The 19519-nt window shown below is 37.5% G+C and overlaps 1 protein-coding gene across 2 annotated transcripts in view; it reads left to right on the top strand.

The window, feature by feature from the left end:
* Positions 1-19519, top strand: part of ENPEP (glutamyl aminopeptidase) — a 103739-nt gene that overhangs the window by 74908 nt on the left and 9312 nt on the right. For both annotated transcript variants that reach the window (XM_032633141.1, XM_032633142.1), the window contains 7 exons: positions 8130-8266; positions 8392-8447; positions 15200-15350; positions 16378-16451; positions 16563-16667; positions 16756-16926; positions 18817-18957. In XM_032633141.1, the coding sequence (XP_032489032.1) occupies positions 8130-8266; positions 8392-8447; positions 15200-15350; positions 16378-16451; positions 16563-16667; positions 16756-16926; positions 18817-18957 (835 nt within the window). The remainder of the gene's footprint in view (positions 1-8129; positions 8267-8391; positions 8448-15199; positions 15351-16377; positions 16452-16562; positions 16668-16755; positions 16927-18816; positions 18958-19519) is intronic.

The following is a 19519-nucleotide window of genomic DNA, read 5'->3' as shown; positions in this document are numbered from 1 at the left end:
GTATTTTATATAGAATAATTTTGTGTTTGAGTACCAAGCTCTATCTTTTGTGGGCCATCTTCTGACCATTTTCTTACTCAAGTACATTACTCAAGCCAAAGGAAAATGGAGAAGACAGAAAAAAAGTTTTAAAAATGTGCAATAGCACTGATAAAAGGCATAATGAGGCTAGGATTCCCTTGGGAGGTTTTCAGTGGATCTGGTTTAAATATTACTACATATTTTCCCCATTGGTCACCATTGGTTAACTGAGGGTTGGGGGAATGTCTGGGAAGCTGCTTGATTTGTTGTTTACAAATTTAAAAGCATGAGTAATTTATAATATACACTAACACAATGTACCTAGCATTTTCATGAAATGAGGTTTCCACAAAAGTAAATTTTCCAGATAACTAAAGCTTATTCAAGTGCTTTGTAAAATAGGTTTCAGGAGTTAACAATAAACATTCTTCTTGTATGTATTATGTACTTATTAGACAGAATATTTGAATAATGAATTAAATAATGAATTAAATTAATTATTTCAAACAAGTATTTACTGAGAACTAACTTATGGGCCAAACACAGGGATAGGTATGGAGATAATGCTGGGTGGGGGGGAACCCACAATCCTTACCTTGTGGTACTTACTGTCTAGGGAGGGTGTGGACGAGTCAGGCAAACATAATACCATGTCATAAGGGCCTGGTGTGGTAACAGCCAAAGGCACTCACAGGAGAAGCACCAGCGGAGATTTAAGGGTTGAGGAAAGTTACTAAAGAAAGGGACATCTAGTCTCAGAGTTAGGGGGGGCTAAAGGTAGAGTTTAAGTGGATGACAGGATTGACTGAGTATTGACTGAAATAGTGCTACAGACAGAAAATGCTAGTATGAAAGTGAGAAAGCAAAGGGCTCTTAGGGGAAGCTCTATCCCTCTGTCATTACATTTAAGACATTTTTTGCTGTAACTATTGACTTTATCTGTCTCTCCCCTCTCTGTAGAATATTCCTTGAGAAATGGAGCTTATTTTTTGTTGTTGTGTGGTTGTTCTATATCTCCAGCAGGTACCTAGTAATTGTTTATTGAATGAATGAATGAATGAAGTGGCTCTAATGTTCACAGAGCTTTGATGACAAACCTATCTTTATCTGCAACTTCAGAATCATGACTGGTCACTTAGCCAGAAGCAAACTAGACATCCCTTCCTACTTCAAAGTGCCTGCTCCATTTTTAGGCTATGCAATAAGTTCCGGTTTCCTGTTTGGGGACATCTTCAGCTCTCAGCTCAGAGCACAGATGACATGTCCTGAGCGTACTGAATGGGCAATCAGCTCAGGTTACCAGCCCCACCTTCCTCTTCTCGTTTTTCTTTGGTGATTCATCAGTTAGAAATTTCCCAGGCAAGAGTGGGACTTCCCCTAAGGTCGTTTATTTACATTTGTGTTACACACGGTATTTTAAATTAAACATGTACTTTATAACAAAAGAAGAGGATCTCCATCTCAGATGCTTCTCTGGCTATTCTAACCTACCCTGAATAATCTCTCCTCTCATTGTTGAGAGTATATTTTATGCTATTAGTTTCATCAATCCTTGTTCTTAGTATTATTCCTTAGATTTTAAGCAGCAGCATGGTTATTTACGATTCATATGCTCTGTCTTTTCTTTTTAAAGTAAATTATAAGCTCTTTGAAGATATGAACTACACATCATACTCCTTGTCTCCTGCTCCCCTATTCCCAACAAGGTTCTGTGTGCATCCTAAGAGTTACTAAGAGTTCAGGAAGTCCTTGCTTAATGAACGTTTGTTTGCCTGCAGACCGCTGTGCTTCTAGAGGCTGACTGTGTATAGTAATGCCTCTATCTTTAGCATCAGCTACTATTTTGGCTACTGTCAGTGCACCTACATTTAGTAGTATACCACCTTTTTGTTTCTAATCTGCTGCTTTCTAACATTTAGAAGACTTGTAGATTATCACATGATATCAGACAACCAATCTTGCTAAAACATAGTATTTAAAAATAGGGACTGGGGACTTCCCCGGTGGCACAGTGGTTAAGAATCTAACTCGGGGCTTCCCTGGTGGTGCAGTGGTCAAGAATCTGCCTACCAATGCAGGGGACACGGGTTCGAGCCCTGGTCTGGGAAGATCCCACATGCCGCGGAGCAACTGGGCCCATGAGCCACACCTACTGAGCCTGCGCATCTGGATCCTGTGCTCTGTAACAAGAGAAGCCGCGACAGTGAGAGGCCCACACACCGCGATGAAGAGTGGCCTCCGCTCGCCGCAACTAGAGGAAGCCCTCGCACAGAAATGAAGACCCAACACAGCCAAATAAATAAATAAATGTATTAAAGAAAAAAAGGATCTGCCTGCCAATGCAGGGGACATGGGTTCAATCCCTGCTCCGGGAAGATCCCACATGCTGCAGAGCAACTAAGCCCGTGCGCCACAACTTCTGAGCCTGTGCTCTAGAGCCCACAAGCCACAACCACTGAAGCCGGCACGCCTAGAGTCTGTGATCCACAACAAAGAGAAGCCACCACAATGAGAAGCCTGCGCACTGCAATGAAGAGTAGCCCCCGGTCGCTGCAACTAGAGAAAGCCCATGCACTGCAGCGAATACCCAACACAGCCAAAAAGTAAATTCATTAATTTTTTTAAAAAAGGAAAAAAAATTTTTAATTGCTTTAAAAAATATTTATAAAAAAATAAATAAATAAAAAGAGGGGTTCATAAGCACATAGGGTCTAAAAGACAGTTTAGGGCATAGGAGGTGGAATAGATTTTGTGATGACTGTTTTCATAACTCTTTCAGATTGAGGATGCATTCTGGCTGGTTTAGATAACCAAATTCTGACTATCATATAAATAAGATATTACTAAAATTTGATGGTAGTTATACTTAAATATTTCATATCAAAATAATGATGGGCATATATTTTTTAATTTAATGGCAAATAGGGCAGGGGAGAGAGAGAGAGAAACTTTCTTCATTCCTCCAAACTGAGCCTCATGGAATCTTCGAATTTTGATTGAATCATTACGGATTCCGTTTTGCAGATTCAGAAGCTCAGTTTGTTTAATTCAGCCCTGGTCAACCAAGTCTCAGAAATCTTATTTACGTGAACCATACATATAAGAATGCTAATTTGTTATTGTACACAAATAAAAACATACTGGCCAAGGTGAAACAGAATATTCACTTCAGCTAATTAGATATCTCTTCCAGGAAGAAAATTTACTTAATAAGGGTACATAGAGAGTTGGGGTATATTAATTATTTTAAAGAGGTCACAAGCTGTGACTGCTTTGTATATATACTGCATTAACTAGGGGAGTCTGATTATTGCATTGAGAGGCTATCAGGGGTGGCTCCATGCAATAAAAATTTCTTATTCATGCAACACTCCAATGGAGGTGTTCCTGACCTACCATCTCTCCTAGGTAGCTCACTCTCAGATAATGACTTAGAATTCCTGGCTTTTTCTTTCTCATGGCTCCACCTCCTCCCTCCCCTCGACCCAATCTTGGACTTCTCTGCTGGATCTTTTTCTCTTTTTTTTTTTTTTAACTTTTTATTTTATATTGGATTATAGCCGATTAACAATGTTGCAATAGTTTCAGGTGCACAGCAAAGTAACTCAGCCATACATATACGTGTATCCATTCTCCCCCAGACTCCCCTCCCATCCAGGCTGCCACATAACATTTAGCAGAGTTCCCTGTGCTTTATAGTAGGTCCTTGTTGGTTATCCTTTTTAAATAATTCTCTGCTGAATCTTTTGCATCTGATCAGAATACAGAGGAAGATATGGAGGGACCAGAACTAGAAATGCATCTATTATTTCTCCCCACACTTTATGTCTCGGTGTCAATCATATGTTACCACCTAACTGCAAGGGAGGCTAATAAATATAGTCTAGCTGTGTACCCAGGAGGAAAAGGGAACAGTATGGCAAACAACCAACAGGTTTCTCCATATACACTGTTCTCTATAAGAGCAGATCTGTCAAATTATCTGGAACACATGTACCAACTAAGTTGGGCACCTGCTTTCCTAGGCAGACTAGGGACACATCAACAGATCTTCACTATCCAACTCTCCTTTGCAATTATTTCTTCACAATCACCAAAACCATTGCCTATGATAATCCTTCATCATGATAGATTGCATTTTTTCCCGATTCCTACTTATTATACATTACATATTAATCCTACATCTTTCTTTTCAGGGAGATTCTCTAGGCAACTTGCTGAGATTTAGACAGGACTCTATAATTATTATTAATACAATCAATAATATTTCCTTGAATAAGTAATTTGTTGAAAACATTGTCACAAATGGAACCAATCCATTTGTACAATGGGTCATGTTAGTCTTCGTTTCAGAGATTGAGCTTTTCTTCCTTGACCCCAAATTCCTTTTTTTTTTTTTTAAACTGTAACTAGTCAGAATACTAGTGGAATTTTTTAAAGATATTTTTGATGTGAGACATTTTTAAAGTCTTTATTGAATTTGTTATTGTTTCTGTTTTATGTGTTGGTTTTTTGGCCATAAGGCATGTGGGATCTTAGCTCCCTGACCAGGGATCGAACCCACACCCTCTGCATTGCAAGGTGAAGTCTTAACCACTGGACGGCCAGGGAAGTGCCCCCAAATTCTGACAGTGCATCCTACTTGAAATTTTTAGGTCTCCAAATATAATTTGTGTGTAATTAGTCAAAAAATACTACTCTTGTGTATTTCAGCTGTTTTACTACTAACTGATACACAAATTTAATAAGATAGATATAAACTGTCATTTTACACAGAAAAATAACTTGCTTAAAGGATCGATGCAACACAGTATTTATGTCCACAATGAAAAATGTTTCCTTCTCTAAAAATTTCAGGCTGTCACAAGCTGTCTAGTTGACTGAAGCTTGTTATAATTATTTATATAAAATAGTCTATTAGAGAACTATTATGCATGCTATGTTATTGAAATCTGAGTTGAAACTAGCCTCTGGATGAAATTTTGAAAAGATAATTATCAGACAAATAATTTTTCTAGAAAGAGCCCCTACCCAGAAAGAATTCGTTCACCACTTTTATGTGTAAAACTAGCAAGAAATAGCACAAAACAATTTATAAACTGAATGATAGAGTACTATATGGCCATTAAATTTAAATCTTCATATATAGAAAATGAAATTGCAAAGTGCTTACAATATAATTTCAAATGAAAAGGATTAATAATAATAAACACAGTAAGGTTCCAGTACGTGTATTGTGTGTTCATATGTACATATATATGGAAGATACATACATGCACACAAGATAAAAACATAATGTCAACTGGTGGTGGGTAATTTCTGTATTCTTCATTATACTCTTTTTGTATTTTCCAAATACATATTTGGAACCTAAAGAACACATACTACTGTTACAATCAGAAAATTCTTAATAGTAATTGGAGAAACAGAATGAAACATACACCCTTACTTCTATGCACCAGCTGGAATAGGCATCAATATTTTAGTCCTATTTACTTCATTATATAACTAAACAACCCAACAGTATTTTGTTGTTGACAACTGTTCCAAGAGTAGCATGAACTTGGAAAGTCTGGTAACTACTGACTTCCTGGATCTCAGCTTCCTCATCTATAAAGTGAGGAAAATCACTGTAACTCTAGACAGGCTTAACTAGGTATATATAAAGCACACTTTATAAAATACTGCAGTATTTGGATGGATTGCCAGGAACTTCTCAACGTTATTTATATTTGCTTTGCTATTTATAGAACTGGCGGCATATCCCCTTTCATAATAATGGGGATAGCTACCATCTGTTGGACACATAACTATGTGACCAACACTTTACCTATGTTATCTTATTTAATCTTCACAACAGCCCTGTGAGGGATTTTTATCCCTACTTCCCTCATGATTAACTGAGACACAGAGAGGTCAAGTGATTTGGCCAAGATCACACAGCTAGTAAGTCATAGAGCAATGATTTTATCCTCAGTCTCTCAGACTGGAAAGTTCATGCTCTTTCTCCTATAATATATGGCTCTGTGCTTAAGCAAGAGGCTGTCCTCCCAATACAAACATTCAAAGTGTATGGCTGCCAAAAGATTAGCTTCCTTTCAACAACATGTCCATGGGAGGATGACAAAGAAAGATAAATACTATATGAGTGAGGTAAATGTTTACAATTTGTCAAGAACCTACTCTGAACGTTCCTAAAGAAACTTTATTGAAGAGTTTACTTATATATTATGGAAAACTACTGTGTCCTGGATATCCTCCAAACCTTGTGAATGCTTCCAAAATTTAAATCATCTTTCCTCCCAAACTGACTCATCTTTCTCTATTCTGTAAGGGCAACACCATTATTCATCCAATCATGCAAAAAAAAATGCAAGCTATTTTTCCCTCCTGTAACTGTCCTCATCAACTCAGAAAAAGGACAGTGTTGATTTTACCAGTGATGTGTCCCTTGAACACATCACCTATTTTCATCATCTCCACATTAGTGTAAGCCCTCATTCTCTCTTGCCCTAGATTATTACAGTAGACTCTAGGATCTCCTTCCAATATCTCCTTCCCATACCACCATCAAAATTATCTTTCTAGAAACAGGCTGGAGCATATTATTTCCCTGCTTAAAAATCTTCTCTATTCTTACCATCTCTCAGAAGATGGACTTCTTGGGCTTCCCTGGTGGCTCAGTGGTTAAGAATCTGCCTGCCAATGCAGGGGACATGGGTTTGAGCCCTGCTCCGGGAAGATCCCACATGCCGTGGAGCAACTAAGCCCATGAGCCACAACTACTGAGCCCACGTGCCACAACTACTGAAGCCCATGTGCATAGAGCCCATGCTCTGCAACAAGAGAAGCCGTCGCAATGAGAAGCCCGCACACTGCAAAGAAGAGTGGCCCCTGCTCATCACAACTAGAGAAAGCCTGTATGCAGCAACAAAAGACCTAGAAAAATCCCATATGCAGCAACGAAAGACCCAACGCAGCCAAAATAAATATAAATAAATTAAAAAAAAAAAAGAAGATGAACTTAACACAGCTTGTGGCTCTTCACACTGAGGCCTCACTTTTACTTCCAGCCTCATCTCCTATTTTCCAATATCACATCCCACATTATCACTACATTAAACTATTTGAAATTATTTAAGTATACTAAGTATTCCCACATCATTATTTAAATTGCATATTGTCCACACAAACAAAAGAGTATATAAGTATAAAAGTACAGGATGCTAACGAACATTCTAATGTTCGTTCGCTAATGCTAACAAACACTGGTCATGTCAGAGCATAACTATTATTTTGAGTAGTTTTTACTTAAAACATAAGTCTTTGTTCCTCAATCTTGAACTTCCAAAATCTATTCCTAGAGTCCTATGTAAATTCTGAATGCTACTTCAGAAAGTTAATTTGGTAAATCCACTGATGAAAAAACATTGATGTAATCAGTTGAAATAAGGAAGCAGAAGACTTTACAAAGATAAATAAAATTGGGAGAACGAGCATGAAATGGACCACAAAATCAAGAATGTTGTTATCTGGATTTTAGTCCTATTGCAAGCCTTCTTGACATTTTAAAAGCATTACTGACCCTCAAATCATTGCTCTGCTTAGCAATCACCATTTCCATCAATTTGAATGTTGATTTTAATAAACAAAGTATTCTTTTAAATGTTTACATTTTTATCCCCTCCCCAGGCTGCCCCAGTGAATATTCTTTGTGTAGTTAATCCATCACGATTAAGAATATATGGATTATCCCCAAAGGGCATGGACCTCTCTGTCTTTAAGCATTGTTTTACTTATTGAAGGATTGACAAGCACAGAATTATTTCACCCATATGACAAGCTTCTGCCAGTAAGAAATAATAATAAGTCACAAATTACAGGACACTTATTTACATTACTTATTTCTTTTTCAGCTCACACACTACAATGACATGTTAAAGTTAGGCAACTAAATAAGAATTAGGCTTTGGGGCTTTGGATCCAAATCAAACTTGACTCCTTGAGCTAATATTTCTTTTCTTTTCTTTTTACCCTCTGGGTCTAGTTTCTCTGTGTTTATAGTATGTGCCAACATGTTTCTCATTAGTGTTTATTTACTACCACAGGAATCACTTTGAACTCTCCTAAACCTAGTGGAAACACTTTTCTCAAAATAAACCCAGACCATATTGGGTTTTATCGTGTAAATTATGAAGTATCAACTTGGGAATGGATAGCTACCAATCTTTCCCTCAACCACAAGGTAAGAATAGCAGGTTGTGAATTGTTTTCTTTTTGTTCTAAGAACAGCATCATAATGACATTAATTTTTCAACACGTTTCGTTTTAAGATTCATGTTTCTTACCTTTTTTTCTTTCTCTTCCCAGTACTTTTCTTCTGCTGATCGTGCAAGTCTTATCGATGACGCTTTTGCCTTGGCAAGGTGGGTTTTGGAATGAGATTCAATCGTTTAAAATACTGTGGATCTTGTCATAAATCTTTTTAAAAATGAATTACAACAAAGTACTAATTTATAGTTTAAAATATCTGAAGCCACTATTTACATTATTTTTTCATAACTTTTTTTAAAACTAATATGAGCCTTATAGCTAAAATATTGATATCAACTCAACATACACAAAAACTCACCTACCCTATTGACGTTAGATAGGGTTTGTCTAATCAGAGTCCTTGAGCTAATTAGGAGTGACACTTGCAAATGCACAAAAGTGTACTGTCATAATTTGATTTATTAAAAAGACGAACAGTGTGTTTCATTAACTCATCTCTGTGAGCCCAAGCCCATTGTAAGATTTTATGGTTAGAGTTGTCAAATCTTATTCAGGTCACTGGGGTAAGAAGTATGAGACATGGCACCCTAGGATTGAATTAAGGTACTGTTTAGGAAATTTGAATTTTTTTCTCATGGCCTGAAGGTAACTTACACTTAGAAAAAAAACAACCTACACTTTGAAAAAAATAATCAACATAGATTGGGGTAATGTAAGAATAGTAACCACAGTACCTTTGAGACATTTTTCTCAGGTAGTCTAACATTAGTAATTCAACAAGTATTTTTTGAATTTCTGGCACTTTTGTAGGAGCTAGGGACACAGCCAACTTGCTCTGCTGGCTTTGTAGTGGCCTCATTTTAGACATAAGCAAGGTACTGAGAATGAGATGCTAGTTCCTCAGGAAGCCTCATGGCCCCTTTGTCTGTGTTAGGTGTCCCTTTTATGGGGTCCTGCATTTCCAATAATATTATATTGTCAATGCTTATTAATTATCCATCTCACCCACCAAACTGCAAGTTTCACAAAGGTAGGCACCTAGATCATGTTCCTATTCATTTTATCCCCAGCTCCTAACTGTGCCCGGCCCCTAGTAGATGTTCATTAAATATGAGCTGAATACATGGCTGGAAGGATAGTTATAGCAGCACTAAAGGCATGGGACTTACATGGACTCCCTAGATAGTATACTGGAAGTCAGAAAACATTTGTGACATTTTTAAGGAGGGAATTTATAGGGTTAAAAAACAAGCTCTCAAACCAGGTTAAAATCCTCGTTCTGAATAACCTTGAGAAAGTTTAACCTGTCTCTGCTTCAATTTTATTGTTAGTAAAATGGAGATGACCTTATAAGACTCTCATGAGGAGCAAATGAAATAATGCACATAAGGGACACCAAACATTGTCTGGTCTTTCGGAAGTGCTCAGTAGATTGTATTACTTGATGAAAAAGCATCCACCATTGTTTAGTAGCAGCAAAGAAAAGCTCTTATGAATTTGCAATCTAGATTCCCTTTGTAGGTAACAGACAACTTGATTCTCTTTGGTGAATCTCCAAGTTTAATCTCCTGGATATGTAACATTAATTATTTTCATTATGCTATGGTATGTCAGTCACTCATTTAATAAATATTTATTGAGCACCTACTCTGTACCTGGTACTGTGTAGACTGGGGAAATTAAGTGGTGAAAGAAAATGATCAACATTTTAGGGAATTTCCTGACGGCCCAGTGGTTAGGACTCCGCGCTTTCACTGTGGAGGGCACGGGTTCAATCCCTGGCCAAGGAACTAAGAGCCCGAAAGCTATGTGGTGCAGCCAAAAAATCAAAAAATAAACATTTTAAAACATAATAGGACCATTTAGATTTTTCTTTTTCAGGAAAACTCTCCCCTGTGGAAACATAGTGATCTCTTCCAAAGCTTAGAATCTTGGCTGTTAGAAATTACACAGAGCTGTAATAACCTTATAGTTTAATTTCCATCACAACACAACGCAGACAGTTCTTTTGCTTTAAGCAGTGAAAGCCTCTTGAACAGCTTTCTCTGAGGAACTGTGTACAAAGCAGATAACTCACACAATTAAACGACTTTCTCACATTTGCTCAGCTCCTTGGCCATAGCCCATACAATTTTGAAGAGCTTCAGATAGGTAGAAAGTGAAACAAATTTGAAAGCCAAGAAACATGTAGAATCACACAGCAACCAATCCAGAAAATACCTTAGCTATCACCTGAAATATCGCCTGAGCTACTGAGTTATCACCCAATTTCCTTCTGTAATGCATGAGGGAAAAGGGACTCAAAGAGAAACAGACCCCACCTGTGCTGGTTAGAGTCAGGTCCAGATCACTCTGAAACTTTGGAGAAAAGCAGAAATGCGTACTTAGATGGGTAAGTGCATGTGGTTGCATTAGAATGTACACAATTCTACTCTGGTATTCAAAAAGAAATGGAACTATTGTTTCATCAGCAAGACTAAAAGGGCGGATCTAAAAACAAAAATATGCTTGATACCCCTGCCCCCAGGTTTGAGGAGCTAGTACTCTTACTGCCCTGGATGGAATATCCAGCTGGGCACATTTGTTGAAGATAAGGAGTAAAAATTCACCCAGTCACTTCTGAGTCCCCACAACAGACTCACTTCAACTATATGCCCTGCCCAGTAAAACCCTCAAATGTTCAACTTCATTTCAAGTTCCTCCCAGCCCCCAGCTCAGGCTAGTTTCAGGCCAGCCCCCTGCAATGGGAATAAAGCGCTTGATTTCCTCTCCATTTTGCTGCATGGAACTTCTACTTCTCACCATGCTGCCTCTGATTCCTCCAGTGTTAAGGCAAGGAGAGCAGAAGGAGGGCAGATGAAGGCAAGAAAGATCCTGACATGCTGTCTACTTCTGGTCCCCTCTGAACTTTGCAGATGTTTAACACTGATCCTTTTCCTTGTGTGGTGCTTTCGCGGAATATGTACCATCCACACACATTCCACGGCCAAGGGTCTTTCTCCTGCAGTTCTTTGAGGTGAGGACGTGAAAACCTCTGAACCGCATCCAGTCTACAGGAAGTATTCATATATCCTTTCCCCGACAAGGTCTGGAAGGATGGGCAACCTCATGCGGTCCTTTGTCTTCACTCCGATGTCAGAGCAGCAGCAACCACAGCCTCTCATCCTTTAGATTTCTTGGGGTATCAGACACCAGACCACTGTGCCCCCAAGCTCCAGGGTACACAGATAAAACTCTTCAGGTGGTTCCATTAAAGCCCCTTTTCTAGGCTTCATGTGAGGGGAAAAGCATCCTACACCCTCCTGTCCCCTGTGGGAGGACAGCATTCACAGTACACTGACAGAATTCTCCAAAAGCCCTCTTCTAAAATGTCTCCCTCTCCCCCTTTGCCGCTCCAATCTCTTTCGCAGGCTGGTAGTGGGCTATCAGCTAAGGGTCACAGAAACCTCTTCCTAACCATGTCAGTCCTAATTTGATGGGCCTGCGTCTTACTTTGGAGTGTAGGTTAAGGGGCTTGGTTTGGAGGCCTTGCCAAAACTGAGACAGAAAAAATCCTTTTTTTGTCTACCTGTTACAGATTTTTTACCTTTTCAGTAGCTTATATGGCACTCTGCAGCCCACTGTGTGACAAAGAGAGTGGGTGAGGAACAGCACAAGGGAAAGCAGAGAGTGCAGGCTAGCAGGCACATGGGAGGGACCAGGAGTCCCTAAGCAAGGGAGGAGTGGCAGAAAGGATGGCTTCAAAGGCCCCCTAAGCTAATGATCCAAACAGACTTTCGGTCAGGCTTCAAGGTGTAGTGGCTCCAGTGCTTTCCAAGGTGAGGGCCAGGTTAGCAAATAAAGACCACAAGGTGAACATCAGCCACACCGAGATTACAGACTTCTAGGTACACCAGATTTACCATTTTACAGGTGCTAACAGAGCTGACCAGACCACAACACAGAACTAGATAAGCAACTTTTCCCACCCTATCAAGGACTGCCTTTTAAAGAAGGGAGAAGTAGGGGAATGCGGAAAGACTCCAAAAGGGAACCAGCTGATTGCAAAGAGACTGTTTTAAGCCAGAAATCTGAATTTAATTAGTAAGTTAACATCGAGAGACCAGACACATGGGAAGTTTTCAAAAGTCTCCACACCATCTGAAGGCTCTGCTGAAGAACGAGAGACCACGGAGTCAGTTCTATCCACATAACCACCTCTCTCAACCATTTCTAATGTCCCATTCGAAAGCCATGACACTATGTTTAATTTGAACTTCTTGGAGAAGGACTGTGCAGTCTTTCCAGGTCACACCGGAGGAAGCAAAAACAAACCTTTTGTTCCAGATTCCCCAATCTTCTGGGTACCTCAGGCCAAGACAGGAAAGTAAGAATTCCCTCAAAAGACCTCTTTGTTTTCTTCTTCTTTACAGCATTTTGTGAGAACTTTAAGTTTATAGCCTCCATCCTCTCCACACTATAGATTATAGGACAATTCTAGGATTTAAGTTCCTCAGGTTGGACTCTTACTATAAATGGAAGATTTCTGAACAAGGAAAATTCTCAACCAAATCTGGCTTTCAGAGCTGCTGCTGGTCTATGGATTTAACAGAGTTTGAGACTCAAAGCTGAGTAAAAATGCTGTCTTAAGTTGAGTTCCCTCAAAGCAGAGTCTGAAATGGAGGTTCCCGAATAGGTGGTTTATTGAGAGAGTACTCTCGTGAGATAGGGAGTGCGAGAAGCAGGCTGGGGCAGGGAAAAAGGCTGAGCGACAATATGGTCTCAGCTGGAGTCTAGCTTTGCCAGATTCCAGTAGGAAGCCATATCCATGAATTGTACTACAGAGTGGATCCAACTTGAGGGAAGCAGGCTGGCCTGTTGCATTCCTAAATCAGACAATTAAAGGCCATAACCTTTTAAGCCAGATGGATGTATTTGGCCAAGGGCTATTCTCTGAGGAAAGTGCAGCTATGAGCCAACGCAGCACTGTAAGGGGGTCTGGGAGGGAAGGGCACTATACATGTCTTTGTTCTAAAAACAGATTTTTCACTCGTCGTCCCAGTAGTATCAGCATTGCCTAGGAACTTATGAGAAATGCAACTTCTTAGGCCCTACTCCAGACCTGCTGAATCAGAAATTCTAGGGATAGGGCCCAAGGGTATGTGATGAACAAACCTTCCAGGTGTTACTGATACATGCACAAACTTGAGAATCGTGATTCTACATGATACTGCTCTTCCTCAGAAGTATCAAATACCACAGAGTAACATGATTTGTGAGAAATGAAAAGTGCATCAACTTAATTCTCGAAATATTATCTCTATAATAACCAGCAAAAAATTCACTCTCAGTCCAGTGTTCTGACCATGTGACTCAAACTTAAACAAGTGATACCAAAGTGGAACAACTGCATAGCTATCAAGTATGTTGAAAAAACAAGGCACTAGGATAGGATCTTGATTTTTTCAACAGTTAAATATATAGTATTTCATCAGGGCCTCTAACTTTTGGATTACTTCCTTACTTCTACTTATGCTAATTTAGCCAATTCTTTTGGCCTTTGTAACCAAGACCCACTCCTTCTAATCTTTTCACCTACTATAAATGTGCAGCCCACGAGGTTTCTAACCAAATTACCTGCCATTCTTCCTGAACTTTCATTAGCCTTTTCGTTAATTTGATCCTCAGAGCAACAATTATTCTTCATAAGTAGTCTAAGAAAATACTGACTGGACTGTGGCACAACTGACTGTTGTGCTATCCACCCGGGAAAATAGAGAATCATTAAAATTAGAAAATTCTCAAGTTTCAACCGTCAACATAAAACTCTACAGTTTTTTTTTTTTACTCAACAAACATTCTCAATAAAACACTCCATTTCTCAATATTATTTATACTTTTATTAAGACAGGCTGAATGCTCCAAAATATAAATTCTTCTAAATAAGATCAGGAACTGAGAAAATAGAAGAAATCAGCTCTCTGAACTGAAAACAAACTGTATCATATCACATTAGTGCAAATCATATGATACCAAAGGTGTTTATTCTTATCTAGCTCTCCAATACCAGTTTATCTTATCAACTCTCAGGGGAAAAATCAAGATATGGTTACATTATTTGCCATTCACAAAAAATGACCTCAAATATACTAGCACTCAATGCATCAGTATTACTTTCTCAATAATTTAAAGTTTATTCTTTAATTTTAACTTTCAAAATGTAATTTGGAAAGACAGGATTCCTATCTAAGATTCTTTCCAAAACCTAGGCTGAAATTTGAGGCATAACAGATTTCTGAGAACATTATTTCAAAAGGTTCCAAAATCTTTTCTAAGGAGGAAGAAATCAAACTCTTTAAACTTTGAAATGTCGATGGTAACTTCACATTTTTTTGAGAAACAAAATCTATTTTTATTTATCAATATTATTGGGAAATGTATAAAAAGGAGATGTTTTTATGGTAAATATAAGTTCAATTGGAATGTTTTAAACATTCACGATTCTCGAGTACTGTTATATTTCCTATTCATGTCAAATGTAAAAAAATTCAATACAATACACTTATAAAGGTGCATTTGTATACTACAATCAGCTTGTGAACCTAAAATTTAAAAGTTTCTATTTGTCAATATTAACTGTATAGCTAAATGGCTTTTGTTTTATCTAAAATTTTGCCATAGCAATTTTTCAAATGCACACCTTAATGTTCTCTCTTCCCCTTTATTACTGAACATATGAAAGCACTAATACATCATTGTGAACAAACCTCTTTGATTGGGCCTTAACAGTAATGCATTTTCTTAATTGTTTAATGGAAGGGTTCTCATTAACACTGAAGTCTATGATCCCCATATTAGTACTTTCAGTCGAAGGAAACTAGTCTGTGGTTTTTAATTTACTGTGGGCTTTCTTTTTCTTTCTTAGAGCTCAACTTCTAAATTACAAGGAGGCTCTGAACTTGACCAAGTATCTCAAAATGGAAGAGGAATTTTTACCATGGCAGAGAGTCATTTCAGCTGTAACCTATATTATTAGCATGTTTGAAGATGATAAAGAGCTATACCCTATGATCGAGGTAATGTTAATGCTATATCTTATGAAAGGAGATGTTTAGCCATTAGCAGAATAGGAAGATTTCTGAGAGAAGGAGCTCCTGGGAAACACAAAAGCATATCTTGCCTGCCAAGTGAAATCAAAGGAAATTATAATCACTTGACTAATCAAATCAAAGAGATGCTATTTGTTTTTTCAACTTGAAATGTATCAGTATTTCTGGTTCAGTATACCACTTAAAGGTGTATTTTAGTGTTAGAAGCAATACAATAGTTAATATTTTATTTAAAATAAACAACATTTTAAACCATAGATACAAACTAGATCCTATTTTTAATGGATTTATCTATGTTAAAATGAATCTATTCTCATCAAAATATGACATAACTTTTCCTTATTCTTACTGCTATTATTTCCACATTGAGATTTTATTATAAGATAGTCATTCTAAATGCTTTTCTTGGCTTTGTGATTTCTGCAGCACTTTTGCAGGACACTTGTAATTTTAAACAAATTCTGGATTCCAATCTCTAGCTCTTCCACTTTCTTTATGAAAGAACTTGGACAAATGCTTTCATATTTGTGAGTCTTTGTTTCCTTTGTACAATAGGAATGTCAGCAGTTGGCTGCCTATGGTAATGGAATAGTGAGAATCATATAATATAAATGTCGTTTTTAAATCCTAAGCCAATATACAAATATTAGTTATCATTTCATCGATACTTGAGCAATCTTCCTTAGTGAGGTAAGTATGTTAGGTGTTATTCTATTTATTACACATGTTAACTAAGAAGTGGAGGTTAAAAGGGGCTTACCCAAAGTTCTATAAAACATTAGAGAGTGAGTGATCCAGGATGTTCTTATGTTCGGGACTGAAGTAAAATTACAATGTTATAAAAACTTTAATACATCCCTTTCCTAGGACAGGCCCAAAGTTCTCTGAGCTAGTAGGGGAAAAGATTACCACAGGGAACTGTGGATTATAATAAACGGGAGACTGTTGCTAAATAGTAAATTATTACTCACTCTGCATGGTGCTTTTATTTCAGAAATACTTCCGAGATCAAGTGAAGCCCATTGCAGATTCTCTGGGATGGAATGATACTGGAGACCACCTCACAAAGTTATTTTTTACCTTTTTAAAAATTAATATTCATTTAGTATTTGTTTGTATATGTTAAGACATGTTGAAAAGTGGTCAAGGCCCCAGCTCTGTGTGTGTTTCTTTTCTTAGATTACTCCGTGCCTCTGTATTAGGGCTCGCATGCAAGATGGGAGACAGCGATGCCTTGAACAACGCTTCCCAGCTATTTCAGGCGTGGCTAACTGGGACTGTAAGGTGACTGTTCACCATGTTTTCATTTCTGGAAGACTTTAAACCGAGAAATGAGGAATTAAAATCTCTGAAATACTGTTTCTTCTTCTAGTCTTCCTGTAAATCTCAGGCTTCTGGTATATCGGTATGGAATGCAGAACTCTGGCAATGAGACTTCATGGAACTACACTCTTCAGCAATACCAGAAAACTTCATTAGCTCAAGAAAAAGAAAAGCTATTGTACGGATTAGCATCAGTGAAGAATGTTACTATTTTGTCAAGGTAAGCTGGAACTTTTGAAAAAATTACGTGGATTGGTACTTGATAATTTATATGTCACAGTCTCTTTAAAATGCTCATTATGGATGATATGTTTCCAAGAAAATCTATTAAATAATTATTTTCCTGGCAAGAAACAAAATATCCCTGTAAGAGTTGCTTAAAAAATAAAGACATGTAATCTCATATAAAAAATTCTGGAGGTAGGGAGCTTCCAGTTGTGTACAGTGGTTCAACATTTTCATCCAAGACCTAGGCTCTTTCTTTTTCTTTTCTGCCATCCTCTACATGTTGGACGTCTTATGACTTCCAGAGCTCCAAGCATTTTGCCTTCACACAAATACATTCAATGGAAGAAGGACAGGAGCAAAAGAGCTCCTCCTCACAAGGCTCTGTCTTTTATGATAAGAGGTCAGTTATCTCCACTTCCCCTCATAATCCAGAACTAAGTCACCCTTGATCATTCTGGGTTATACTCTGGATCTACCATTTGATCATTTGCTGACTAGGATGAACTTGAATTCCTTTGACTGATTTGGGTCAATCATGATACTCTGAGGATGGGGTAGTAGTTTACCTTCCCTAGGATCAAGGATATCTTGACCCAAGCCCAGAACAAAACTGGTCTCTGTCAGCAGAGGAGTGTCTGCCACAACATGCATAGACACACACCCAAAAGGTATTTACATTCCACTCAGAAGGTACAAAGACTGCTTGAAGCCCATTTATGAATGTTCTCCCACTCCACATCTATGTCCCAAATCAACTAGCTTCTGCCTTTTTTATTTTTTGCTTAGTTATGGTTTCTGAGTTATTTACTTCATTCATTTAAACAACACTTAAGATGTCCTTTCTATGTACAGGTATATAGGTTGTGGGAATAAAAATGAACAAGAATGAAATCTATCCTTGAGAAACTTAAAGGTTCCTGGGAGAAGCAGAATATAAATAGTAAATTACAATGCAATAACCAATCTGTAAGGACTACCAGAAGCAGTTTGCTTTTACTTAGCAGGGCTAACAATACACTTTCACCATCTCACCTTAGGGCTATATGTGAATTCTTCTCTCTGCCCTAAGATAGTCTATCAAGAACTTGATCATCTTGACATTCCACAAAACATTATATTGATTCATTACTTTGATGGCATTGTGCTTATTGTATATGATGAGAAAATTAGCAAGTACTTAGATGCCTTACTAAGACTCTTGTGAACTAGAGGATAAGAGATAAATTGTACAAATTTCAGGAGCCCACCACACCAGTGCAGTTTCTGGAAGTTTACCAGAGCACGTTCAGATATTCCCTCTGGCTACAGCCACGGCATAAATTTAATAAAAATCTATTGATTTGGTCACTTAATTTATCTTGCACTTATTTGCATTATACCATAATTATAGCCAACTAATCCAACCATACAAGTTACATTAGAAAGTTGTTTTTTACAATCTAGGGAAGAGCAAATAAGACAACTGTAATCCCATATAAAATAATAATATAAGTACTTTCCTTTAATTTGCTGGTTTTTGGGGGGTTTTTTAGTATAATTGAATAACCAGGTAAAATGGATGAAGTACTTCTATTAAATAAATACAAATAATTTTTTAAATTAATAGTTGAAATTGTGGTTGTTTTTAGTACCTCCAAAATAATTTAAATGTTCCTAAAGTTTACATTACACTAGTCCTCAAAATTATAGGTTGTTTTTTAAAAAGTTAAGTATTTTAGAAAATATTAAATTGTGTTTTATCATTTGTCTTACTTAATTGACTGTGTCAACTGGTGACTCAAGAATTGAATTACTGGAATGAAAGCGATTTTCTATTGGAATTTAGCTAAGGGTGAACACTGAAAGTTCATTTTGAATTGTGTTTCTGTTTGGCTTCTCTTAGATATCTGGATTTGCTCAAGGACTCAAATCTTATTAAAACTCAGGATGTGTTTACAGTCATTCGATACATCTCATATAATAGCTATGGGAAGACTATGGCCTGGAATTGGATACAGCTCAACTGGGAATATCTAGTCAACAGGTGGGATGATCAGATAATGGTTTATTGTTCTGTCTGATACCATCTACAAGTTCTTTCTTTTTCTCTTTTCTGTGCTTTCTCTGACATCTACACAATATCTGAAATGGCATATTATCAGAGGTAAGGATCATGGTATTTTCCTTCCAGGGAAGCAATGTACTAGTTAATTTTAAGCATAATTCATTTTCTGGGAAGTAGCGTTTCCAACTGATCAACAGAATTTTGAAATCTGCAAAGATGACTAAGCATTATTTTTAGTTTGGTTAAAACAAGTTAATTCTGCCTATTGTGCTAGCACCTAGCATAATGCCAGGCACATATTTAGTTCTCAATTAATTTTTAATGAAAACGAAATGATAATTCCTGGACCTGGGTTCCCATTAGAGCCCTACATCTTACTGAGTTCATATGGATAACTTTTGCCACCCTTAACCAGATAATTAAGCTTTAGGTATTTTGAAATTTTCTTTTTTTTTTAATTATTTTTTATTGGAGTATAGTTGTTTTAAAATGTTGTATTAGTTTCTACTGTACAGCAAAGCGAATCAGCTATACATATACA

The sequence above is a fragment of the Phocoena sinus genome, chromosome 5 (genome assembly GCF_008692025.1).
Source record: "Phocoena sinus isolate mPhoSin1 chromosome 5, mPhoSin1.pri, whole genome shotgun sequence".
Taxonomy (NCBI): domain Eukaryota; kingdom Metazoa; phylum Chordata; class Mammalia; order Artiodactyla; family Phocoenidae; genus Phocoena; species Phocoena sinus.
The sequence above is the reverse complement of the archived record's forward strand: the minus strand, read 5'-3'. Positions and strand labels throughout refer to the sequence as shown.